The sequence below is a fragment of the Sorghum bicolor genome, chromosome 8 (assembly GCF_000003195.3).
Source record: "Sorghum bicolor cultivar BTx623 chromosome 8, Sorghum_bicolor_NCBIv3, whole genome shotgun sequence".
NCBI lineage: Eukaryota > Viridiplantae > Streptophyta > Magnoliopsida > Poales > Poaceae > Sorghum > Sorghum bicolor.
In genome coordinates this window covers 52025909-52051576 of record NC_012877.2, presented here as the reverse complement: position 1 = coordinate 52051576, position 25668 = coordinate 52025909, and the positions used below count along the sequence as shown (strand labels likewise).

Here is a 25668-nt window from a genome sequence, read left to right as displayed (position 1 = left end):
TTGCCCAACAAAGTCACCGCCTGCACACCTTTCACCTTCAGATTGGAAAATTGGTTGAGAAAGGCTTTGCTATGCAAAGCCATGATGAAACACTTGCAACAAGAAACAGTGTGTCATTTTCTAACAAACAAAAACAAGGAAAACACCACAATAATTAATACCATAGGCAAGAGGAAGCTTCACTACGATACAATTTGGCTTTCTTAATAAAATGTTAATTGTTCGATCCATTTTAAGGTCCCCAACACATTAGCACCAGCGGTGGGCCATTCTGCTCCCGCATCTCCACAGACCGCTAGAGAGCTAGCACTCTAGCAGGCAGGGCACGGCAGCCAGCATGAGCGCCGTTTGCCTTTCCAGGCTAGGTAGGTGGCAGCCCGCGTGGCGCCACGAAAGCACCGTGCGTCCACGAGTACAACCCTGAAAAGCTTGCTTCTCTAGACGAGTACAAAATTACAATCCATCACACATACTTCATCAGTTAAATAAATGCTTAAAAGCCAGAAAAATCTGAAAAGCAAAACAAAAAACTTATGTTCGTGGCTTCTGCTGGTTTGTAATCTCGAAAATCAACCACTGCACTCTTGCATGCACCTTGAGAACATGCCTGGCTGGATCTCCTGCCAACACATCCACCACCATATATATCAGTTCAGTTGAGAGCAATTATTCAAAATCTCTATTTTGTATTGTAGGCAGCATGTATCGCTATAGCTTATCATTTGCATTCCAAATAATATAATACAGATAACTAATGGTTTCAGAATCGCCATAATATATATCAAACAAAAGTGCACAAATGTATGAGACTGCTTTTACTAGTTCATCAATCCAGGGACAGATAAAATTAAGCCTCTCACAGCCTAGTGTTATAATTTGAACTAGCACATGGTTTCCCAGACACCATGAAATCAGCACAGAAAAGGGTTGTAGGGATCAAGTAATACATCAAGAAGTGGAGTGGCCTTTAACAAGGAAAAGACAAATAAAGGGTTCGTCGCTGCCTCGAAAATCCATTTTGCTTCACTTCTAAATTTTAGGTGAACATGAAAGATGGCATATTGACATACTTTCAGAAAATAGTGAAACATATTACATAGGTTTCTACAGGTTTCCACTTTCCAGGTAGTTTTGGATAAGAAATAGCAGTCCTATATAAGCAATATAAAGGAAAATTAGACCATGACCAACTGTATACATAAAAATTTAATTAAACTAGTACAGATCAAAGAGCATCAACTGATCATCAGGCAACAATATAATCACAAGCAGAGCCAAAAACTTCTCCACCGGACCACCACAACATATCAGTATATCAGAGGCTTTGGTCTGTGATTCAGAGCAACACAGGATCAGAAACAAACCATCCAAGATTCCATCAGACCATCACCATTCATCCGAAAGCATAGTTCAACTACAGACTACAGGGACAAGATTAACCAACCCAAAAAGTAATGTTCTCCTCGGCAACTTTCCAACCTTTGGTAATGCATATTGCCATATTATCAAATACTGTTGAGCAAACATTCCAGATTATTTATTTAAAATATCTGAAACTTGAACTAAACAGTAGTTTAATACGACTGTATGAGTTTGGTTGAAGCAGAGCATGCAAGTTTCTGTTCAATTCTCAGAACTCAGATAGTTTCATATTACACAGATATCAGAAACAGCTATTATTTCTTTCTAAAAAAGATTTTGGTCATGCCATATCACCTACACAACAGCTCATGGGAAAGAGTCTATGTACCATTCTTTTAGTGAAATGGAGGGGGGGGGGGGGGGGGGAAGCAAGAATCAACAACAGATTTCAAGATGCAGAGTCACAGAGTAAACTGCAAGCCAGTGTCCAAGTCTATTAGCAAACCTTCAACAATTCTTCCACTTACTGTTATAAGTTCAGTAGAACAATTTACAGAAAAGAAAGAATTGCCAGTAAACTATATTAAGCATAAGTTTAGTGGCAATCTGTAGCAAGGGTAGATGGTATTGAATGTATACAAAAGTGCAACAGGAAAAATTATTTCTTTTTAAAAAAAGGGAGAAAAGCTAGCCTAAATTACAATTTTCTTATTACCCATTGAGAAGAATAAACACAGAAAAGAGTAGAACAAATCATGGCTGCCATGCAAGTTCAAGTACTGATGATCAAATATTAACTCAACAATAAAGATGAAATATTAATATTAAAAGGTAAAGTACCTCATATTGAAGCAAACAGAAATTTAAGGATAGTAGTACAAAACATGTTCACCAAACACCTTATAAAAAGAGTGAGTCTAGGCGCCTGCCGGATTGAGATTTTCTTCTACATGAAGCCCCACAACAGCTTTCTTTAGAAGAGCCTCAACAGGCAGGTGTGAGTTTTCAACAGCCTTGGATACTTCTTGCCATTTTTCACCATGCTTTGGTTCTGCTGCAACACATCTTTTCAGAACATCCTTTTGTGTGTCCACAGTTCCATGCTGAAGTTCAAATTTGTAGTACAATGCCCAAAAGTCACCAATATCAGGAGCAAGAGTAACAGCCCTGTTCAACCAACTCCTAGCTTTATCAACCTTCCTGTCAAGCCAGAAAAGTTTGGCCACAGTTGCAATGACATGTGGATCATGATCACTTCGCTTAATAGCATCTGTACTCTTTCCTTTACGCTGTGGGCGGGGCGCCATCTCAATAGCTTCAGCCCACAAAATACCACTCGTTGGACACTCTTGTAATGCCTTGGCCAGTAGAGCATCAGCTTCCTTTTTGTTCCCATTCCTCGATTCAGCTCGAATTGCCGCAAGCCAGAGTTCAGGTGTAGCAGGGTTCTTCTTTCTAGCCATTGTGAGGACAGCACGTGATTTACTCAAGCCACTAACCTTCTCCTCTAGGCCAGCTAGGGAGAGCCAAAGAGGGATACAACTGGGGCAGTGCTTCAGGCCATTCTCAAAAACCTCCTTGGCCTTCGCTCCATTACCAAGTCGGTCCTCCATCTGTCCAAGCATTAACCATAATTTGAAGAATGAAGGGAATAGCTTCAAACCTTCCTCCAACAATCTCCTTTCCTCACCAACATTCCCCAATTCCCTCTCAACGATGGCAGATTTCATCCAAACCCTCTCTGTCCCTCCTCTTTCTCTGGCCTTGGCCAAGAGCATTCTTGCTCTCTCTGGCTCATTGTTCTCAAACTCAAGCTTGAATGCAGCCAGCCAGATCTCCTCTGAATTGGGGATAGCAGCATAAGCTTCCTGAAGAATGGCACGAGCAGCAGGCACGTCCCCAGCCAACCATTTCTCCTTTGCAGCCATAAGCCATAATACTTCAGCTCGTGGATTGTAATTAACAGCCTTTTTGAGGAGCGCATCAAGTGACTCCTTAGTCCCGTGGCTCTTCTCAAGCTGAGCTGCTTTCAGCCAAATACTCTTCTTAGTAAGGAACACAGTAAGTGCATGTGCATAGATGGCACGTGCTGTTTCAATTGAACCGCGCTTCTTGCATTCCTCAGCATCAGCAACCCATGTACGCTTCCGATCCTCATCATCAACAGCAATGCCTATAGTGTTCTTCACAATAGCCTGGCAAGTCAAAACAGATCCAGCACGCTCCGCGGCTTCAGCTTCCTTCAGCCATGCTTCTCTATCAATATCCATTCCTTCTCTCTGTAGAGATCTGATACCTCTCTCAATCACCTTGTTAACTGATTGTGCATTCCCATTAGCCTCCTCTAGCTTTGCAGCTGTAATCCAAATGGCAGGCTCCTTGGGGAGCTTCTCCCTTGCCTTGTTAAGTACTTTCCTTGCTTGGTCATAGGTCTCCAGCCTCGCAAGGGCAAGCCAAAGCTCAACATGCAACGGGCAACACTCCACAGCCCGGTGGAGCAACAGCCTTGCATCCTCCTCATTTGCAAGCTCAACTACAGCCTTCCATAGCCGGACTGAATCAGGAATGTGCTCCAGTCCTTTCCTCAAAACCCTGCTCTTATTCAGATCACTACTCTCCAATTTTGCTGCCTGCAACCATAGCTTCACAGAATTTGGAATTGACATCACACCACGGGCAATTACAGCCTTTGCCTCATCTGGACTGGCCAGACGGCACGCCTCAAGCCAAACATCTTCGTTCTTGGGGCACTCCTCACATCCACGCTGGATGAGCTGCCGAGCAACCTGAAGCTTGCCAGCAATCTCTTCGAGCCTAGCAGCAGCAATCCAACCAGGTGGGTGCTTAGGGTTTGTCTGCGTCACCGACTTGAGCAACAGTCTCGCCTTCTTGATATCAGAGATCTCAGCGTCACTAGTAATCTTCATACTTTTCAGGTCTGTCAAATACCCTTTGGGATCAACTACAGTAAGCCCAGAAACTGAATCTGACAGCCTATCCAACTTGAGCGAGAGCACAGTGCCACGACCCTCACCCACAGCTGTGAGATCGGTAACAGGAGTCTGCGCCCATGGCGTCTCTGTGCCACCAGCGGCACGGCTCTTAGGGTCAAGCGCCGTGACATGCTCCTGCTCCTGCCGGGCCTTCTCAAGCAGGGTGTCCGGCACGGGCACGAAGCTCTCGAACCGCTTCTTCTTGTTGCGCAGCGAGTAGTCCCCAATCTCCGGTATGCTCTCCCACTCCTGCGCGGACAGATCGGCCAGCTTCCTCTTGAGATCAGCGAACTGCTCGGTGATCTTAGGGTTGGACGCGCGGTACTTCTCGATCTCCTGCTTGAGGCGCGCCTCGCGGCGGTCCTTGCGGCGCGAGTCCATCCGCTGGTCGATGCTCTCCCACACGGCGTCCGCCTCGCGGTCGTCGTCGTCGTAGTCGGCGTTGGAGAAGAGGCCAGCGTCGTTGCCCTCGAACTCGTCGAACTTCTGGTTCTCGTCGTAGCCCTTCTCCTCGTCGCCGCCGTCGTCGTCGCCTTCATCCTCGCCGGGCGGCTTCCCGCGTCCGCGGCCGACGGCGGGGCCCGCTGCGGCGGCGCCGGCGGCGGAGGTGGAGCGGTCGGGGAGGTCGGGCGCGGCGCGCGCCGGCCCGATATCCGAGCGGGTGGTGAAGCCGGTCGCGCCACGGCCGAGCCCCGCGACGTAGTTGGGCGGCGGCTTGGAGTTGAGGAAGTCGTACCGCGCCGGGCGAGCGGCCGCCGGCGGCGGCGGGAGCGGCGTCGGCGGTGTGGGTGTAGGGGTCGGCGTGGTGCCGGACATGGCGCTGATGAACGGGCAGGTGGGGGAGGATGAGGGACGAGGTGCGTGTGGCGGCGGCGGCGGCGGCGACGAGCCGGGGAGGGAAGGCAGGCGAGTCTGGGACGTTGCTCGGTTGGGGAACGAATTTGCCGATTCGATTTGCGTCAGAGTCGTGAGGGATTTCGGGATTGATTGAGGGAGGCGGTGCCGTTCCCGTCAGATGTGTGGCTGGGCCTGGACTAGAAAAGTTGTGTGTGTTATGGGCCGAGCCCATGTGTACCTATCCTGTTCACCTGGTAATTTCCTAAAGGGCCCACAATGTTTCAGAAAAAAAAAGATGCATTGCAAACTTTCATATTTTGGATGTTTGCAAACATTTTTTTTTTCTAAAAGTCTACTTTGACTCTCTCTCTCAACTATTGGAAAAATCAGCTTTTTCCTGAGGCCTTGTTTAGTTCACTCCAAAAACCAAAAAGTTTTTAAAATTCCCCGTTACATCGAATCTTATGGCACATGCATGAAGCATTAAATATAGACGAAAACAAAAAACTAATTACACAGTTTATCTGTAAATCGCGAGATGAATCTTTTGAGCCTAGTTAGTCTATGATTAGATAATATTTGCCACAACGAAAGTGCTATAGTGTCTTAATTTTTTTCATTTTGGCAACTAAACAAGGCCTAAACTAGAAAACCGAACATAACTGCTCATATCTGCGTGATGCACTACCGGAATCTGGCTCTTTGCCAAGTGTCTAGCGGTTTGCCGAGTGTTTTTTTCGGGCACTCGACAAAGAGCTTCTTTGCCAAGTGCTAAAGAAAAAACGCTCGACAAAAAAAAACACTCGGTAAAGAGGGTTCTTTGTCAAGTGTAAACAAAACACTCGGCAAAGACCTTTTTTTGCCAAGTGTTTTTTTTGACACTCGGCAAAGAACCCTCTTTGTCGAGTGCAAAAAAACACTCGGTAAAGAAAAATTTAAATTAAAATTTGAAGCCCTAAACAAATTCAAATAAAAAAGTTTTGAACTACAAAGTTGTATAACTTCTCAAGATCTATAATCTTTATTTTGGCCATTTCTTCATTTGGTAAAGTGAAAATAAATTTGTTCACAAATTTTACATCTCTCTCTTATAGTTCCTAGAGATATATAAGATTTATGAAAAATATTAGAATTACCGTGTCAGATGAGCAAATGATCAAACAACCAAAATAAACTTTATAGATTTTGACAAGTTATGAAATTTTATAGTTGACAATTTTTTCATTTAAGTTTATCTTGTCATTCAAATCTGCGTCTTTATTTGAAATTTTTTAAATTTGATTTTCTGAAATTACCTCGGATGAAAAAACTGACTAAATAAACTTTGTAAGTCTCGAAAAGTTATGAAACTTTGTAGCTGATAACTTTTTGATTTGAAATCATGTTGTCATGCAAAAACTATGTTTAAATTTCTTAAATTTGAAATTCAAATTTCGTAAACAACCTCGAATGGAGAAACTTTCTAAATGAAAATTATAGATCTCAAAAAGTTATGAAACTTTATAGTTGACAACTTTTTGATTTGAAATCGTATAGAGGCTCAAATATCAATTTTTATGTGATTTAGTATGATATATGAAGAACCAAAACGTAATATAATCATAACTAATGGTGTAGTGCAGTGGTGAAGGAGTGAGCTCTGTGAGCTCGAGGTCGTAGGTTGGCGTGTTTGTGAATTTTGAAAGGTAGAGGGTGCTATGGTTGCAAATTTTGAAAGGTGGAGGGTGCTACGACGGGTGCTAGCTGATGGCAGCCCTTTCCCTATTTTTTTCTATTTTTTCAGATTTTTTTTATTTTTATCTTTGCCGAGTGTCGGCACTCGGTAAAGCCTTTGCTGAGTGCCCGATAAAAAACACTCAGCAAATACCCCTTTGCCGGCCAGAATTTTGCCGTGTGCTCTTTGCCGAGTGTGGCACTCGGCAAAGGCTTTGCCGAGTGTATTTAGGCCTTTGCCGAGTGCCAGAGACACTCGGCAAAGCGTCTGTCTCCCGTAGTGATGAGAGAGGGAGAAAAATCTTGAATTGCTAGAAATCTGCATCATTTATTCTGTATTTTTTCTATCAATTTATCTCACTTTTTTGTGTAGAATTATGGAAAGGAAAAGAAAGAATGGCAGGAGAATGGCACATCAAAGCAACCAGTGAGAAAGCACAATTTGTAAGCCAAAATTCTGTTCTATTGCTTCCCTGCTTGTAACATGCTACTCTCTCCATCTCAAATTGTAAGTCATTCTAAGAATCTTAGAAAAAAATTCAAATCTGAGATGCTTTGAGTCTTCAAGATTTTTAGAATGATTTATAATTTGGGATGAAGAGAGTACTTGGTAAAGCCAAATAGATAAACATGATGATAACAATCTATTTATTAGGATCTTACTTGACATTTTTTTTGCCTGCAACATTCTGAAGTAAATAAGCACTTTTTTTTGGTATACTATCTGTTTGTTGGCACTTAATATCGCACAAAGAATAAGGACACAGAGCATCATCCATTACTATCGCACAAAGAATAGGTGGTTCCTTTGCTTCTCCGTCCACCATATTCGTTCTTACAATTATTGGTATTTCTTTCTTATAATTATCTCCATGTTCTTCCCAATTCTTTCAAGCAAGCCAAGTTAGTAGGCTATTGTTGGTCAGTTTTCCTTTTAAGAGCATCAAATGAAACCTACGAATTATTCTTTTACTTGTGGATATTAATAAAAAGTAGCAAGGGTTAAAATATTCCTAAACCCTAAACCGTATTTATAACATGCAATTCTTTTTACTCTTAACCCTCGAGATAGATCCTCAAATATCCCACTACAGCTAGGTTTAAAAGTCCTTACATTGCCAAAACCTACAAGGCCAAGTCAAAATTAGGTCTTGTTTAGTTCACCCCGAAAACCAAAAACTTTTTAAAATTTCTCGTCACATCAAATTTTGGAACACATGCATGAAGCATTAGATATAGACAAAAATAAAAACTAATTACACAGTTTGTCTGTAAATTACGAGATAAATCTTTTGAACCTAGTTAGTCTATGATTGGATAATATTTGTCAAATAAAAACAAAAATGCTACAGTGCCGAAATCCAAAAAATTTTTCAGAACTTTAGTTCCCAAAAAATTTTACAAAACTTTTTAGATTCCTCGTCACATCGAATCTTTAGACGTATGCATGGAGTATTAAATATAGACGAAAATAAAAACTAATTACACAGTTTTGTCGAAATTGACGAGACGAATCTTTTGAGTCTAGTTAGTCCATGATTAGACAATATTTGTCAAATACAAACGAAATTAGTACTATTCACATTTTGCAAAATATTTTGGAACTAAACGAGGCCTTAGCTTCTTCCACTACTTTGGTGGGGCGCCCTCGTGAGCGAGACCTTGAGTCTTCATGAGTCTTCATTAATGTTTCCAAAGTGTAATGTCTTCAAGGCCTTGTTTAGTTCGCCAAAAATTTTACAAAAATTTTTCAAATTCTTCGTCACATCGAATCTTTAGACCTATGCATGGAGTATTAAATATAGATGAAAATAAAAACTAATTGCACAGTTTGGTCGGAATTGGCGAGACGAATTTTTTAAGCTTAGTTAGTCCATAATTGAACAATATTTATCAAAAATACACACGAAAGTGCTACTATTTCTATTTTACAAAAAAATTTAGAAGTAAACAAGGCCCAAGAAAACATTTTATTGGTGGCCACGAAGACATCTTCGCCCTGACACCCCTCCTTTGCATGGGACACCAAAGGAGACTTCGCCTTGACTTCTTCATTTATTCTGAATAGAGTTCAGGTTCTGCAAATAGTGCTAGTGCCCCTTCGAAGATGCCTATCAGAATATGTTCCATCAAGTCTCCCAGTGTAAACATAGTTTGTGACGAAGAGTGATGGGGGGTTCCTTTGGGTCGGCATCTCCCAGCAATTATATATAGGGACGAATTATTTCTTAAAATATTCTTACTGGAGCACTCAACCTAAATAACACTTAAGGTAAAACTATCCAATTTTTTGTAGTACATGTTACAACTATGATGCCTTCACCTCAACCAAACTTCACGATGATGCCACACATTCTTCGACTCATCATTCCACTTTTTAAGGCTAAAAACTACCAAACCATCTATGGTTTTAAGGACGCAACAAACTCTCTTGCTCACCCTACAAAACCATGGCTCACCGATGTCAAAACTTGTGGCCGACCTCCGCTAAGAAACTGATGTCTTCACCATCCTCCTTGACTTAAATCGACATCATGTGTGCTTGACCTCTACCAAGGCCCTGATGCCATTGCCATTCTCCTCAACTTGTCAAACACTATCTTCATCTTTGCTCCATTTTCTCTTGCTCTTTACCCCAAGCCTCCTCACCCGCCCCTTATTATCCTTAGTCCATATCGTCATGAGCCCCTTTTTTACATCATATCGTCACGAGCCTTGCTTGACCTTCACCCTTTAGAATTTTACCACCGTCCCAAAAACCATGTCGATCACTATGCATCAGAAGCCATGAGACAGAAGACACAAGACATACATGATACATGGAGTAGATGAAGGCATATCTCTACTTGATCTTCCAGACTTAAACACCAGAAGTGATTAAATATTGATAGACAAGAGAGTACATGAACATCTACGATTTTGGGAATAATGATTTTCATGTGTCCCTGTGCGTGGTCAACGTTGGCAGGCCTAAAACATGAAGGAAAAATGTCAAGAACCTCAAGCAGGATCCAATTCAATGTTCCAGTCCGCGAAGCCTTGAAATTATTTTAACTTTTTTTTCCCTTTCTTTCATATCCTAGCAATAATTTGAACGTGCAGCATTTTGACTTTAATTTGCATGGCACAGTTGTCACATTCCTATATTCCATGGCCTACTTTCTCATACAAGAATATAATCAAACTATGTCATTTAGCTTCATGTTACACTCTTACCCATTCTAAGTAAATAAGCAAGTCAAACAGGTGCCATTCATGATATATTTGCTAGCCAAGGTAAACAGAAACAATCATATGCATGCATGGCATGCGTTGAATATCTGGACGTAACTAAAATATCAGTGTGCAACAGAAACAACGACTTTGTGACACCCATTGTCTGTTTCCGATCCGTTGGTCAGAGCTGTGTCTTGATGAGGTATGGCGGCGCATGATTTATTGGTTGATTTTTGGTAGGTTGTGGACCTGCTGTTGTTCTTCCGTGAACTAAGTCATGGTTTGTGCATGGTATGGTCAGATTTTATTAATTTTATGACCCGGTTTTCTGCACCTTTTCTCCCATGATCATGTTGGAAGTTGGAACAGGTCCGAGACCCACTCCTTTCTGCAGTTATTTATATTAGCTAACGACATTAGGAAGATGAAATATATCTAGTCCGCTTCTGATTCCCATCCATTCTTCCATCCAGCGAACTTGCACTATATATATCTAGTCTTCTTCCTGCCATTGCGTTCAAAAAAAAAATCTAGTCTCCTCTTGTAACTTGTGAGAGCCAAGGTGCCAAATTAAAGATGGAGGCGATATTTTCTGCCGCTTTAGGCGAACTTGCTGCAAGATGCCTATCCTTCCTCATCAGCAAATATTGGGCAACATCCGCCGGGCTATCCGAAGAGGAGAGCTTGCAGCGGCTAGAGCGTGCTCTACTCCGGGTCGCCGTCATCGTCGAGGAGGCCGAGGGGAGGTTCATCACCAATGGAGCAATGCTTTGCCAGCTCCACTCGCTGAGACAAGAGATGCACAAAGGCTATTACCTGCTTGACAAATTCCGGTACCTCAATCGCCGAGACGACGGCCGCCGAAAGGTGAAACACCATCATCATCATCATCATCATCATCATCATCATCATCATCATCATCATCATCATCCCAACCGTATTTCTCTAGCCATGTCGTCTGCATCCGGCAATCCAGGCAAGCATTCTCCTCCCTCTGCTAGGCTACCATCAAAGGAGTTGAAGCTGATGCTTGATAGCGTACTGAACGTGGTGGCTGACATGCATGAGTTTGTAGCTTTTCTGAAAGGCTACCCTCGAATGTGTCGTCAACCTTATAGCATGCACCTGCTACTTGAGAAATGCATGTTTGGTCGCCATGCCGAAATGGAGCGGACCGTCCATTTCTTGTTGCAGAGGGAGCCTCCTGGTGAATGCAATCTGGGTGTGCTGCCAATCATTGGCCAAGGCAAAGTTGGAAAGACCACATTTGTTGAGCATGTTTGCTACGACATGAGGGTGCGTGATCACTTCTCTCAGATTGTCTTTTTCAGCGGACATAATAAGCTCAGAACAAAGAAACTATCAACCTTCAAAGATGGAGGCATAATCAAGCATAAAAACGACACTCTAAATGAAGAAAAAGTACTTGTTATAGTCGAGCTAGATGGGGATGATGATATCGATGATGCAGTGTGGAGGAGGCTGTTCGCCGCTGCTCGAAGTTTCCTTCCTAGTGGAAGCAAAATTATGATCACCGGAAGATCAGAGAAACTAATGAATTTTGGAACTACACAGGCTCTAAGGTTGAACTTTTTGTCTCGAGAAGCATGTTGGTACTTCTTCAAGGTGCTTGTGTTCGGAAGCACATATCCTCAAGACCATCCTGAGTTGGCATCACTAGCAATTAAGATATTCGAGGAGTATTACAGCCACACTAATATGTATGGGGACTTCATTGGTCCATTTTCCAGTTCAAAAAATATTGCTGGCATGTTAAGGGATAAATTTAGCAAAGAGCACTGGCGCAACATTCTTGCATGTGTCAAAACAAATGGGCAGAGAAACCTACGTCCCTATTGTACTGATGCACAAAATATCAGGATGGGAAAAGAACACTATTACATAAATAGATTGTCGAATATGTCTCAGTTTGTCCAAGTTGACAAACAGCATAGGATAGGATTTGATCATGAGCAAGCTCCCAAAATAACTATAGATGAAGTAATGTATGGAAGAATTACTCCGAAAGGGAAATTTGAGGTGGTCTGGTGGACGTCACACTTGCCGCCATATTACAGTTACATAGCCAGCTGCCAGATTGTTGATTCAGAGTGCACGCACATGAGGAAACAGTTTTCTAAGAAGAGGAAAAACATGAGTTAATGTGATCTTTGTTTGTTATTATGCAGAATAAAAATACAGTGTTATGGCAATGTACTCTTGAACTGTTCATTGTTCCAGAATCCTTGTTTTTTCAGAATGTTGATTGTGACAGAATATAGAACTGTATAAGACCTTACTCTCCAGTAGAATCAATGCAAGCGAAATATAATGCTCATCACGCAGAACCTTACTTTCCCATCTAATCCGCTGAAAATATTGCTTTGCCTATAGAGCCTATAATCAATTATAACAAGTCTACAAAACCATACCAACAGAGCAGTTCGCTAAGAAGGTGTGTGAAGATGTTTCACTAAGGCCGTGTTTAGTTCCTTATGGAAAAAATTTCACGACAATGTAGCATTTTCGTTTGTTTGTGATAATTATTGTCTAATCATGGACTAACTAGGCTCAAAAGATTCGTCTCGTCAATTCCGACCAAACTGTGCAATTAGTTTTTATTTTCGTCTATATTTAATACTCCATGCATGCGTCTAAAGATTCGATGTGACGAGAAATCTTGAAAAAATTTAGGTTTTGAGGTGGAAGTAAACAAGGCCTTAGGAGAACAAATAAAGCAACCCATCAATCCAAGTGGAAGGCATATTAAGGCCTAGGCTGAGGAATCACATTACAAAGACTGATGACCTGAGACCATCTACAACTGTGCAAAGTGTGTCATCTTAGCTCTTTGCATTCGAGTCGCTCGAGCTTATCTATCGAATATCTGCTAGCCATTCCTTTACAGGTTATCTACTCGATTATACATTGGCTTCGTACATGGGCTGTCCTGCAGAAGCTAACTTCACAAGATTTGGTTGTAGCGGCATCTCAACAACTGGCGCAAGTGGCCAAGGAGTTTTTTTACCGGGCACATGAGTGGCAGTCTAGTCTTCGGATTGAGTGTTATTAGTGTATCTTTGTCTTAAGTTCTTTAAGGTTGTGTGTATCTTTGCTATACATAGGCCGGAAGTGTTTCAAGGTCTTTGTATCACCTTGATGTAACGATTTTGAAATTAATGAAGCTTTCTTTATCGAAAAAATTCAGCAGTATCAGTATTTTCAGCCATGATTTTTCAGCGAGACAAACAGTAACCTCATTGCCTATGTGCCTGCTGCTGCAGCCACCAATATCTTTGTACCATGTCTTCTTTGATTGCCTGTGGTCGAGGAGGTTCTGGGATGAAGTGAAGAGACTCATGGGAATGGAAGTTCCTAGGTTTCACCCGTGCTCATGGGCTACTGATGTGCTGAGATCCGAGACCTGTGATCCTACTAGGGCGTCCATGATGATCTGCGGAGCTTGGGCGCTATGGACGGGTCGCAATGGTCGACGCCATGGGAGAAAAATTTGGGAACCAGGTGGGGCTGCGCGATATGTCTCCAAATTGATCGAGGAGCTAGTGTCTCTGCGGCCAATAAAGGAGCCAAAGCATCCACTGTCAGTGCGGGCGCGTTGGGAGAAGCCGGAGCCGGGCTGGACTAAGGTTAATACCGATGGAGGCTTTGATCAGCAGGCCTGCTCAGGACGAACTGGTGTGGTCATCCGTGATCATACAGGGGTGGTGGTAGGTGCAGCCGCACGCTGGTTCGACGATGTGGAGTCGGCTCTGGCCGTGGAGGCGCTGGCCGCCCGGGAAGGACTAGAGCTGGCGTCTGAACTGGGTCTCGGTAAGGTGATTCTGGAGGTGGACTGCCAGGTACTAGCACGCTTCCTCCTGGATCCAAACTCGGTCTACTCCACCATTGGCAGCTTATGTCTTGATATCATAGAGCTAGGGAAAGGTTTTTCCGATTTCCAGGTGTGTTGGGTGGGTAGAGATGCAAACGCGGCTGCTCATGTGTGTGCAGCCACGATCTCTGCTACTGAACGCTCCTTTTTTTGGCTTGATGTAATACCGGATTGGCTAGCTGATCTAGCAATCGCGGATTGTATTCCCTCCGACATAGAATGAATGAAAGGCTCTATGATTCCCTCAAAAAAAAATAATGGTGGTCGGTGGAGGCAGAGAAAAGATAGACAGAACTATTGAAGGAGACGTAGTTGTTTTTTAAGCAAAGAAAAAGGAACAGTTAGAGGAGAGTGTTTTTTTACTTGCAAAAGTTTTAGAACCATCCTAAATAATAACAATTCTTAGCAGTACTTACCAAATTATCATTAAAGATGCTCTTATTATTTCTCCGTGCCTTATTCATTCGTGAGATTGCAGAGGAGCAAGTGTATGTTATGTAGACTCAAGAGTTCAAAATAAAACAATAATAAAAAATTGAGAATCCAAAAGAGTTGTTTGATTCGAACTTAATATAGAGCAAATATGGCATGCCACTTTTTCTTTTGGGAACAAAATATGTCAAAATAAAATGACATGCCAACCTATAAAATATATAATATATATACTAATAATACCAAAACTAAAAAAATTCGCGAATCTTTTAAGTCTAGTTAGTCCACAGTTAGACAATAATTATCAAATACAAACGAAAGTGCTAACCTTTTCACCCAACGAACTAAACAAAGCCTTATACAGCCACCATTACCGAGAATGAGGCCTTGTTTAGTTCCAAAAAATTTTACAAAATTTTTCAGATTTCCCGTCACATCGAATCTTTAGACGCATGTATGGAGTATTAAATATAGACGAAAATAAAAACTAATTGCACAGTTTAGTCAGAATTAACGAGACGAATTTTTTAAGCCTAGTTAGTCTATGATTGGACAATATTTATCAAATACAAACGAAAGTGCTATAATGTCGATTTCCCAAAAAAATTTTGAACTAAAGCCTGAGAGAGACATGCCTTTTCGAATGGTAAAATTTTTTTGGTCTTGGCTACTATAGTATTTTTGTTTGTATTTAATAATTATTGTCTAATCATGGACTAACTAGATTCAAAAGGTTCGTCTCATAAATTACAGGCAAACTGTGTGATTAATTATTTTTTTATTAATATTTAATGCTCCATACATGTGCCGCAAGATTCGATGTGACGAGAAATCTTGAAAATTTTTGGACTAAACCAGGCTTGAAATGCTAGCTGATAGATGATGCCTTGTTTAGTTGCAATTTTTTTTTGCAAAATGATCACAATAGCATTTTCGTTTGTATTTGACAAATATTGTCCAATAATAGACTAACTAGGCTCAAAAGATTTATCTCGAAATTATAGATAAACTGTGCACTTAGTTATTTTTTATCTATATTTAAAGAGGGGAGCCTTGAATGCTTGGGAGTTGTTTTAGCTGAAGATTGGTCGTAATGAATAAGTGGGTAATAGTTAGAAAGAGAGAGAGAGCTATTTATACTAAAGAAAAAGTTGTCTACTCAGATCTATGTAGGAGTCCCCACACAGATCTCGGGACTTCCAACGCTCACTGAAAACACTATGCAAGAGACAGCCAGAGTCTGCGTGAAAAGCCTACGTCGAAACTCCCGACGTATGTTGGGACTTCGGACGTGTTAGCACTGCTGACACGCGCCGAAATTGCTGGCGCGAAGGCGAGGGCAGAGCAGGTCAGGGGCTTGGCGTCGGGACTTCCGACGTATGTCAGGACTTCCAACATGTGCACGCGAGACCCAGCGTTGGAGTTTCGACTGACGTCGGGACTTCCGACGACCATTGTCCCCGCGCAACACGTCGGGAGTTTTGACTCACATCGAGACTTCCGACACCAAAAGTCACAGAAAGTAATTCTACGTGCCTGTGAAGTGTTAGAGTGTCTCTAATTTGATTTAGTTAAAAGACTTGAGCACTCTATCTTTCCCCAAACCAACAACTTTTGTATCCCTCTTAATAGTACGACATATCTAAACTCAAGGTGAAAAAGAATAAACTTTGAAGCTCCACTTTGAGTCTGACACCTTTATCAACTCCACAGATTGGGAGATATCATTTCATCTTTTGTCAAAGCTTTGAATCTTTCATAGGACTAATAGCTATTGTAATTCTCATTCAAAACATATTAGTCTCTAATTTTAGTGTCATCAATACAACAAAACCCACATAGGGGGCAAATGCACTTTCACCTGCCTGTGCCCCCATCGCCTCCCTCCATCAGCGTCCGCGCTCCAGCACCTCCCATGCGCGCGGCCATGGCAGCGGTAGCGATGGATCCAGCGACAGATAGGCTTCTTCTCCTCCTCTTTCTCCTCCTAGATCTGCTTTCTAGGGTTCCAGTGAGCTCTCCCCTATCTTCCCTAGTGGGCTATAGAATGGCCGGCTACGGGGAGACATGAAGGATAGGTGGTGGGGATGGTCAATGGACGGCTTACGGGAGTTGGTGGCGGCAAGGGTAATCAGGCCAAGTTGGGACCGGGGAGGCTTGTCGGAACTAAAGAAGATCGTGGCAGTTAGGGAAGGGGAAGATGGCAGCTGCCGCGGGCGTTAGAGTTCGCCGAAGCTCTGGAGAACCCTAGCGCCTACGGCTGGGCGGTGGCCGGCGGTGGGCCGAGCTCTGTTTTTTTTCCTTTTCACAACTAAAACAATTTATTTCCTAAAATGGAGTGTGCATTCAGAAATCTGATATCCTGCACACACATGCTCTAGTAGAGTCCGAAAATTAATTGCTGTGTTGAAACTTCTCACCCTACAAGAATGAATTCGTTGTCGCAGACAATTAACGTCCTGTAAAGACGAGGAAGACATATATGCTGGCCATTAATATATCAAACTATCAAAGGGACCGCTTTCAGCAAATCTGGAGATCTCTGTGCAAATCACAGCAAGAGGCCTGGTGTGGCAAATGGGCGGTAGAATCTATCTGCTGCAGCCTGCAGACATATATAACACTAGCCAGTGGTTCTTATGGACTCGAAATCGAATCAAGTTCTCTAACTGCATCCAATTGGTAACGCCGCAAACAGCTGAATCTCCTGCGTGCTGCCATAGGAAGAATTTGGACTGGTCGGCATCGTCAGAATCTAGACATAGCCATTATCATCGAGGTGTCGACATTAGAAAGGTCTTCATCCACATCCACTCACTCATCCGTCACTAGTGTAGGTACGCAAGGGCACGCAGGATCGGCCGCAGTGGCCTTTCACGTCGTTTTCGGTGGTTTTTAGCTTTTGCAGCCTACGAAACCAACGCTTTTTTTTTCGGCAAAAAGGAGTACTACAATCGAGGCCTTGTTTAGGCTTTGTTTACTTTCAAATTTTTTTTGTAAAATAGAAATAGTAGCACTTTCGTTTGTATTTGACAAATATTGTCCGATTATAGACTAACTAAGCTCAAAAGATTCGTCTCGTCAATTCCGACCAAACTATGCAATTAGTTTTTATTTTTATCTATATTTAATACTCCATGCATACGTCTAAAGATTCGATGTGACGGAGAATTTTGAAAAATTTTACAAAATTTTTGAGAAACTAAACAAGGCCTTAGTTCACCCTGAAAACCAAAAAGTTTTCAAGATTCTCCGTCACATCGAATCTTATGGCACATACATGAAACATTAAATATAGATGAAAACAAAAACTAATTACACAGTTTAGCTGTAAATCACGATACGAATCTTTTGATCCTAGTTAGTACATAATTAGATAATATTTGTCACAAACAAACGAAAGTGTTGCAGTACCGAAAAGTTTTCACTTTTCGAAACTAAACAGGCCCGAGTACTACTAGTACTGAATTGGCTGCTTGTGTCAAACGGAAAACGCTGCAGCTTGGTGCGTTACTTTACTTCTAGAGGTTGTCACGTCAGAGCCACGAATTGAGAGGACTTTCCAAGTTGCCGTCCTGCAATTGCAAGGAATCTACGCTTCAAATTGACCACTACTGGAGCTTATATTGCGGGTTTGGGTTTTATTCGGTTCTAGACATGTCGTGCAATGCCCAAATCCGATATATACAGCTACTCGTCTTGCTTGTGTTTTTCTTTTTCCTTTCTCCGTGTGTTCTGTGCATGTAAATAATAATGCCACATGTCATTTTCATTTCGATGCCGGCTAGGTTTTAATGGTTTATGTAAAACATTTTAGCTATACAAAAAGCATACCACTTTCACTTTATTTTACATAATAATAGTAACTTGGTAAGTTACAAAAACTAAATGTCCAATCCATGGACCATGGTGTCTGTTGATTTTTCGATGCTAGGCGAAAATTTTTGGCTAAGGTATGGAATATCCTTGATACTCTCTCCATCTCAAATTATAAGTCATTTTAAGAATTTTAGAGAGCCAAAACATTTCAAGTTTGACCAAATTTATATGATAAGATAATAATATTTATGATATCAACTAAGTATCATTAGAGTCTTCATCAATTATATTTTTATAGTATAGCTATTTTATGTCAAAATTTTTTATAGTTCTCTCTACAATTTTGGTCAAACTTGAGATATTTTGACTCTCCAAAAATCTTAAAATGACTTATAATTTAAAACAGAGAGAATATTTGTTTGAGAGCTTGAGACAGTAGGGTGGGGAACCTTATGATTCAGCATAAAGGTGAAAACCAATATAGATATACAAGAAGCCCACGATATGGCAGCCCGACAATAAGCCAAATCTTTTGGCCCGTTCCAAACCTGGCATGGCTCGGTGGCAGCCTAGTCTGACAAGTAGGGTTATGCCTGGGCCGCTCCTAGATATGCCAGCAGCACAACAAGACCTGTTTAAAGTCATGGCTCGACAGGTCCATTATGTTGGCTTGCATATATATACTAACCTCAACCCTAACTCACCATTACCTCAACTTTTGTGGGGGGGCATAGGCTTTGCTTTATCTAGCAGCCTGACACGAGAAAGGCTGTGGTGTGTAATATCTGGCTTGACAAGAGATCTTCGGCTGTGCTGGGACGGGCGGTCTATTAAGCCATCTATAAGAACCGATACCTCGATTTAAAATTAAGAACTAAACATTTCTTTTAGAATATGCACACATTAAAGAGCATTTAAAAAAACAGGAACCCCACCAAACAGAAACCGATTCACTATGCTCAAAAGTTGCAACACCCAGCCAATAGTTGTGGGTACATCCCTGATCTCCCAAATCCCAATCGTGAGTACCTGTTGCATATCCTTGCGATGGAGGATTAGATCAACTTTTTGTCCATGTTGCGTAGCATCTTGCATTCACAATGGTTGCTATAGAGTCCACGCTAGGACATCCACAATGGTTGACTCATAAGCTACGTAGCTCCAAGCATTTTTTTCATTTTATAATAGAAGAGAGAGGGAAAAGCTAGCTCTTAATCAAGAGCTAAACTCATATATATCATATGAGAGTATCATGTGAGTCTAATCATACTATAAGCTATTACTAAAAGCTAGTACTATAAAAAAGATTAGTTTAGAGATGGTAGACATCCACAATGGTTGACTCATAAGCTACCTAGCTCTAAGCATTTTTTTCATTTTATAATAGAAGAGAGGGAAAAGCTAGCTCTTAATCGAGAGCTAAACTCATATATATATCATATGAGAGTATCATGTGAGTATAATCATACTATAAGCTATTACTAAAAGCTAGTAGTATAAAAAAGATTGGCTTAGAGATAGTAGATATCCACAATGCTTGACTCATAAACTACCTAGCTCTAAACATTTTTTTTCATTTTGTAATAGAAGAGAGGGAAAAGGTAGCTCTTAATCAAGAGCTAAACTCATATATACATTACTAAGATCATGCGAGAGTATCATGTGAGTTTAATCATATTATGAGCTGCTGCTAAAAGCTAGTACTATCATAAAAATTAGCTTAGATCTAGCAACTGACTTGTACTATTGCTGACGTCCTTACCATTTCCCTGCTTATATGCCAGTACTCTTATTGTACTATTTTTTTAAGGAAAATATAGTATACTGCCCTAAGCTACTCCTAATTAGGAGCATTAATTAAATTAGAAATCCAGGACTAGGTTGGACACACTCACGGTACCCACCCCACGACGAGTCAACTTGGGAAAATGCAAGGAAACGCAAAGCGAAAGATAAAAAAAAAATAAAAGAGCCCGAATTGGTGACCAGGTGAGGTGCAAAGCGGGGAAAGCGAAAAAGGACCCGCGCTTTGGAGTTTGGGCTCCCGCAGCTTTGCCGTTGCCGGGGCCGGGCCACAGACCAGATCCGCCGAATCCCAACACGGTCCGCTTCCGCCTTCCGGCTTTCGTCCAAACAAAAAAACAAAAACAAAAAAAAAAGGGGAGGAAAAGTCGTATAAAGACACCGCCGCGACCTCGTCCTCGCTCCCCCACACCGAGCCCACCTTCCTCCCCCGCCCCGCCACCGCCACCGCCAGCCGGCCGGCCGTGATCCCTCCTCCCTCCCCCGACGCCGCTGCCCGCCCCGCCCGCCGCCGCATTCTCCGGTCCAGATCCAGGTACCCTCCTCCCATTCGGCGACGCCCCCCTCCCCCCTCCTACTGTCTGTTATTCTCTGTAATATAATAATATAATAATCTCTCTCACCCACCACGCGTTGCTCGCCCGCGCCGCCGGCGCCACCCGTGCCCGCGCCGAGCCGGGATCCGCCCGCCCGGGTTCGCGCCGGTGATCCCTGCGTCTTGATATTTGCTCGCTTCCGTCCGCGGGCTGCTCCTTCTCTTGTTCCTCTTCCTCGTGGCGAAAATGCTAACGTTCGTTGCTGTGCTCTGTGAGCCGTGGAACGGAACGGAACGGAACCCCAGCGCTAGCTCCTCCCTCCCTCTCCCCGGATCCCTCCGGTTCGGGGGCAGTGGGGGTGGTGGCTCTGTTGCTAAATGCACTCGTTCGTTCGCTGTGATGTGATCCTAATCTCCCTTTGTTTGCCGTGCTCAACAGGGCCCTCGTAGAGTCTCCTCCGCTCGACCTGCCCTTCCCCCCTCGGATCAGATTGGTTGCCGCACATCCTCATGGTGAGTTTCGGTTAGCTGCCGGTGCTACATCCACGAGCTTGCAACTGCGTTTGGCAGCTTGAGCTTGCAAGTTGCAAGTGCGTTTAATTTGGCTGCTTGAGCTTGCAAGTGGGTTTGGCACCCCTCTTGCTTTAATGCATTAAAAGACGGGGGGCATGGGCGGCCCTTAACCTCTAAAACTTTGGCACCTTTGCTCGTCTTGTTATGTGCACGTGAAGTAGTATTGGAATAGTGGCGCCTGATTTTTGATCTGTTTGATTGATTGGGCTGGACAGGGTGAAGAGGCTGTCCACTTCAGCGTCGTCGACGCCAAGGACTGCAAACAGAGTGCCGTTGACGTCGGCGATAAGACGGTGAGTGCGATCTGCCTGGTGTTCACTTTTAGCTCTGCCTGGTGTTCGTTGGTACTTCATGTGCATCGCTTGCTGTGGGGTTGTTTCTGGTAGTATTATGCTTATTGTGGCTCGGAACAAATGCTCCTACTTTGTAATACCTATATGAAGTAGCTGCTGCTCTTTTTATGAATGTCAACCTTTGCAACAAGGATAGCCCGTAGAGTACCTTGTCACTTTAGAAAAGCTTACATGATACCAGCTAGACCTTTCTCTTTCAAGCAAAAAGGCAGTGTAGGCGCAGTACATGATACTGTACGAGCTTCTTGTACCTGCTTGGAATTAACTAAGATGGCAGGTTGCATAACCTAATACCTTTGCTAATATGTATTGACTGTAACTTTGCGCTTTCAGTTATCAGCTGGTTTATTTTTCTGCGAAATACTCTGGACCTAAATCGTCCCAATATTCTCTTGCTTTTGCAGTATGTTATCTGTAGATCAGATGATGACTCGAAAACATCCGTTGTTAAAATTCACGACAAGCTCACTCATACTTGGTAATGCATTTCATCATTTCATTGGTCTGCTACTCTGCTCTGATCCCCTTGCACTCAACCTATTTGTAGCTACCCATTCATATTTTTGGTCTTGTTGCATTGCAGGGTTGTACCCACAATACTTGGGAAACAGCCACTTCTAACCAAGTCGCAGTCTGCGATTCCTGTCGGTGATGAGAAGATATTGGTTATCGAGAAGGGTGTTCCCTTGAATGAGTCCATCTGGTTCCTTGAGGTATACACTAGCAATCGATAAGATGTTCCTTTTTGGATTTAAAATACTGTTACTCTTCAGAGAGTTTGAATGCACTAGCTGCTTAATAATTTGTATATGTTCCTAGAGATGTTAACAAATTTCCTTGTGTCAAACCTTTTCTCTTACACATCCAGAACCTAACTAAGCAGACACACTCCTGCTTTTTTCTCATTCAGATAGACACCCCCTTTGTTAAGCAGCAACGGAAAATCAAGGGAACAGAAGTTGTTTCTTGGAGCAAGGGAGTAATCGGCGTCGGCCAAAAACCAGTTGTGATTAGTGGTCCTTCTGGTGTTGGTAAAGGGACATTGATTGCAAAGTTGATGAAAGACTATCCATCGAAGTTTGGATTTTCTGTTAGCCACACTACAAGATCTCCAAGGGAGAAGGAAATAGATGGTGTTCACTACCACTTCACAGAACGCAGCAAGATCGAGAAAGATATAAGCGAGGGAAAATTTCTTGAGTTTGCTCATGTTCATGGAAATGTATATGGCACAAGTATTGAAGCAGTTGAATCTGTAACTGACGAGGGAAAGGTAAGACTACTACAATCTTTAATAAAAATTTCTGAAAGGTGAACTGCTTCATCTTTCCATTGCTTTTTCGTTGATGAAGAGGTGTATTCTCGACATTGATGTCCAAGGAGCTCGATCCGTGAGGGCTTCTTCTCTTGAAGCAATATTCATCTTTGTATGCCCTCCATCGTTCGAGGAACTAGAGAAGCGCCTTCGGGCACGGTATATTTGTAGTTCATGAAAAAAAGTGTTTGGATAATCTCATGTGATGGATTATGTCATTCTTAATCATATAAGTAGATGTCATGATTGATTTATTCTCTCTGGTCAATTGGTCATACAGGGGTACTGAAACAGAGGAGCAAATCCAGAAACGACTCAGAAATGCTCGGGCTGAACTTGATCAGTCCAATGAACAAGGTCTCTTTGATCATCTTTTGGTCAATGATGACCTTGAGACATGCTATGAGAATTTGAAGGTAATTCACCCAGATCATTGGTTCCCTTGCTTGGAATTTTTTTCAATGCAAGACTCCAATTATGACATTAATCTTTTCTAAAAACTTGTTATTGTAACCTGCAGAAGTTGCTTTCTCTGGATGATGACCAGGAAGATTCAGATGATTTTTGTAAGTTCATTGAAATATTTTTACCTCCACAGTGTATTGATGCTTCAGTGTGTGTTTTCTGATGGTGAATTCCATTATCCTTCAGTTACCAAGGAGGGCAAAGAAACTGCAGGTTACTCTATCGTGTCCAAAACTGTCTCAGAAATTTTGTTGCAATCTGAGACTAATGAAGTAAAAAACGGAGCTGCATGCTTGTATGTCATTGCCCATGTTCCTTTTACACAATTCCATGCTATTAGTATGACTTTGAGCTTAAACTTGTTTCTGTATATGGACTTCTCCACAGGCTGGCTCTTGATTTGTCGTCTCTCTCAGGCGGTGCGCCTGGACGCACAAGGGGCCTTAAGATACGCTCAGTTAACTCCTTTTGACAATGGCTTATATTGGTGTTTTAGATGACCCAAAGCATTCTTCAAAATGATACTGCAGAAGTACTGACTTGAATTTTGGATCAATCAATTCCCATGAGATGACTGCTTCAAAAACATCTTAGTTAGGAAAAAGAAGGAAACAAGCATGGAATTTATTTCCGTTTGTTATTTGTTTAGGTGCCACAAGGAGGCGAGATCATAGCAAGGGATTGTTGTACCTTATTTTTGAAGGGATTATGTACTTTTTCTGCTGTTGAGAAGTATTTGTTGGTCGGATAATGTGATGGGAGCCTATCTGAATGTTCCTTTCACAGCGGTCTGAATAACATTCAGCTCATTGCTGGATTATGTTGTGATTCTCTCAACTCTTTGATTATGTTGCACCTAACTATAACTCTAGTGCTGATCAAAGAGAAACGTTTTTGTGTTCCCTACGCCCTGTCTTAAGCAAATGTAAGCTTTGGGATAAAATACTGTTCATGTATTTGATTTTGATATATATGGTAATGGTAGATTTCTCATTTCACAATAATAATATTTCACTATACATTGAAAAAAAGAGTAATAGTATTCCCTAACGTTACTTTGGGGTTCAATTGAACAACTATCACATGCGCGAGAAGCGCGACCATCCACAGCCTAGGCTGTGGAGGTTTAGTGAGTTACATAGGGCTATTACATAGAAGGAATATTTGCAACTGATAAAGGCTTAACAGCATGCCCCGCTCATCCTTCCTGCTGTTTCTGAAAATGATAGCATTTCTTCTCTTCCATAAGGTCAAGAGAGTGAGAATTGCCAAGGAATGACCCGTTTTACTTCCTCCATTACCAGCTGCAAGAAACAAGCTTCCAGATCATTGTCGTCATGCCAACGCTGCAGGTGTAGCCTCTGGCACCCACTCCAAACAGCGACCAGTACCCAGACCTTGCGTGCAACTGGACATTCAAAGATGATGCGCTGTCTCGAGATTTCTCTCACGGAGTGCACAAAAATAATTGTTTGTTCAACCTCTTAGCTGTAGGCTTTGTGATGTCCAAAGCCTGTCTTGCAAGAGTAGCCATAGAAAGAACTTGCAATTTGGGGTTGCCCATACCATCCAAATCAAATTTGGAAAATTTGACTTGATTTGCCCTTTGAACTGGATCGTGTAAGCTGACCGTGCCGAGTATTCGCCTGAGCTTTCCAGATTCCAAACAATCTGGAATCCTCCCTTGTGTCTTCAAAATCCACATCTTCTTCTTCTTCAATTGCTCTCCAAGCTTAAAGTAGTGTTTTGAATTAGGAATTGGGATTGGGTGTTTTCTGGTGTCTATAGTAGTGTTTGCTCATTTTGAATAACTTATGGGTGCATAATGTCACATTTATCACAATACTTATCCCAGATTAGCAGCATTTACCGTTCACCAGTTATTTCTTCCCTGTTACCCTTTTCCTAGTCTTTTTTTTTTTTACTTTTTAGGCTAAATTCAACAACCAATTTTACTGTCCAAGTTGAGAAAATATCCTTCGCTGTCTCTTAAGTAGTTGTTCGAACTCAACTTTAAAAAATAACTTTACTTAATTAAACATTATAGCTGCATCTGCATGTATGGACATAATTAAGATGTGTTATACAAACATGATGTACCGTACACAACTAGAATAAGGCCTTGTTTAGTTTTAATTTTTTTTTTAAAAAATGGACACTGTAGCACTTCGTTTGTATTTGACAAATATTGTCCAATCATGGACTAAGTAGACTAAAAAAAATTCGTCTCACAACTTACAAGCAAACTGTGTAATTATTTTTTATTTTCATTTATATTTAATGCTTTATGCATATGTCGCAAGATTCGATGTGACGAGGAATCTAAAAAAATTTACAAATTTTTTTGGGAACTAAACAAG

The 25668-nt window shown here is 42.0% G+C and overlaps 2 protein-coding genes across 3 annotated transcripts; one reads left to right on the top strand and one right to left on the bottom strand.

Moving 5' to 3' along the window:
- Nucleotides 1–5327, bottom strand: LOC8067217 (protein STABILIZED1). Of its 2 annotated transcripts, none has more exons than XR_002446792.1 (2): nucleotides 2203–5326; nucleotides 1–620 (listed from the first exon to the last, which is right to left on the bottom strand). XR_002446792.1 is itself a non-coding variant. In XM_021446029.1 (2 exons), exon 1 carries the CDS (start codon nucleotides 5169–5171, stop codon nucleotides 2280–2282), a length of 2892 nt encoding a protein of 963 aa, XP_021301704.1. In that variant the 5' UTR covers nucleotides 5172–5327; the 3' UTR covers nucleotides 1–620; nucleotides 2262–2279. The 2 variants fall into 2 exon arrangements, 1 of the variants encoding a protein (XP_021301704.1); XM_021446029.1 differs by having other exon boundaries at nucleotides 2262–5327.
- LOC110437483 (guanylate kinase 1-like) lies at nucleotides 20443–24193 on the top strand. The gene is given in 12 exon segments (XM_021465931.1): nucleotides 20443–20602; nucleotides 21042–21115; nucleotides 21391–21468; nucleotides 21933–22006; nucleotides 22112–22241; nucleotides 22439–22801; nucleotides 22881–23002; nucleotides 23124–23259; nucleotides 23364–23409; nucleotides 23495–23603; nucleotides 23696–23775; nucleotides 23778–24193. Coding segments are annotated over 11 exon segments (1194 nt in total). The 5' UTR covers nucleotides 20443–20602; nucleotides 21042–21112; the 3' UTR covers nucleotides 23831–24193.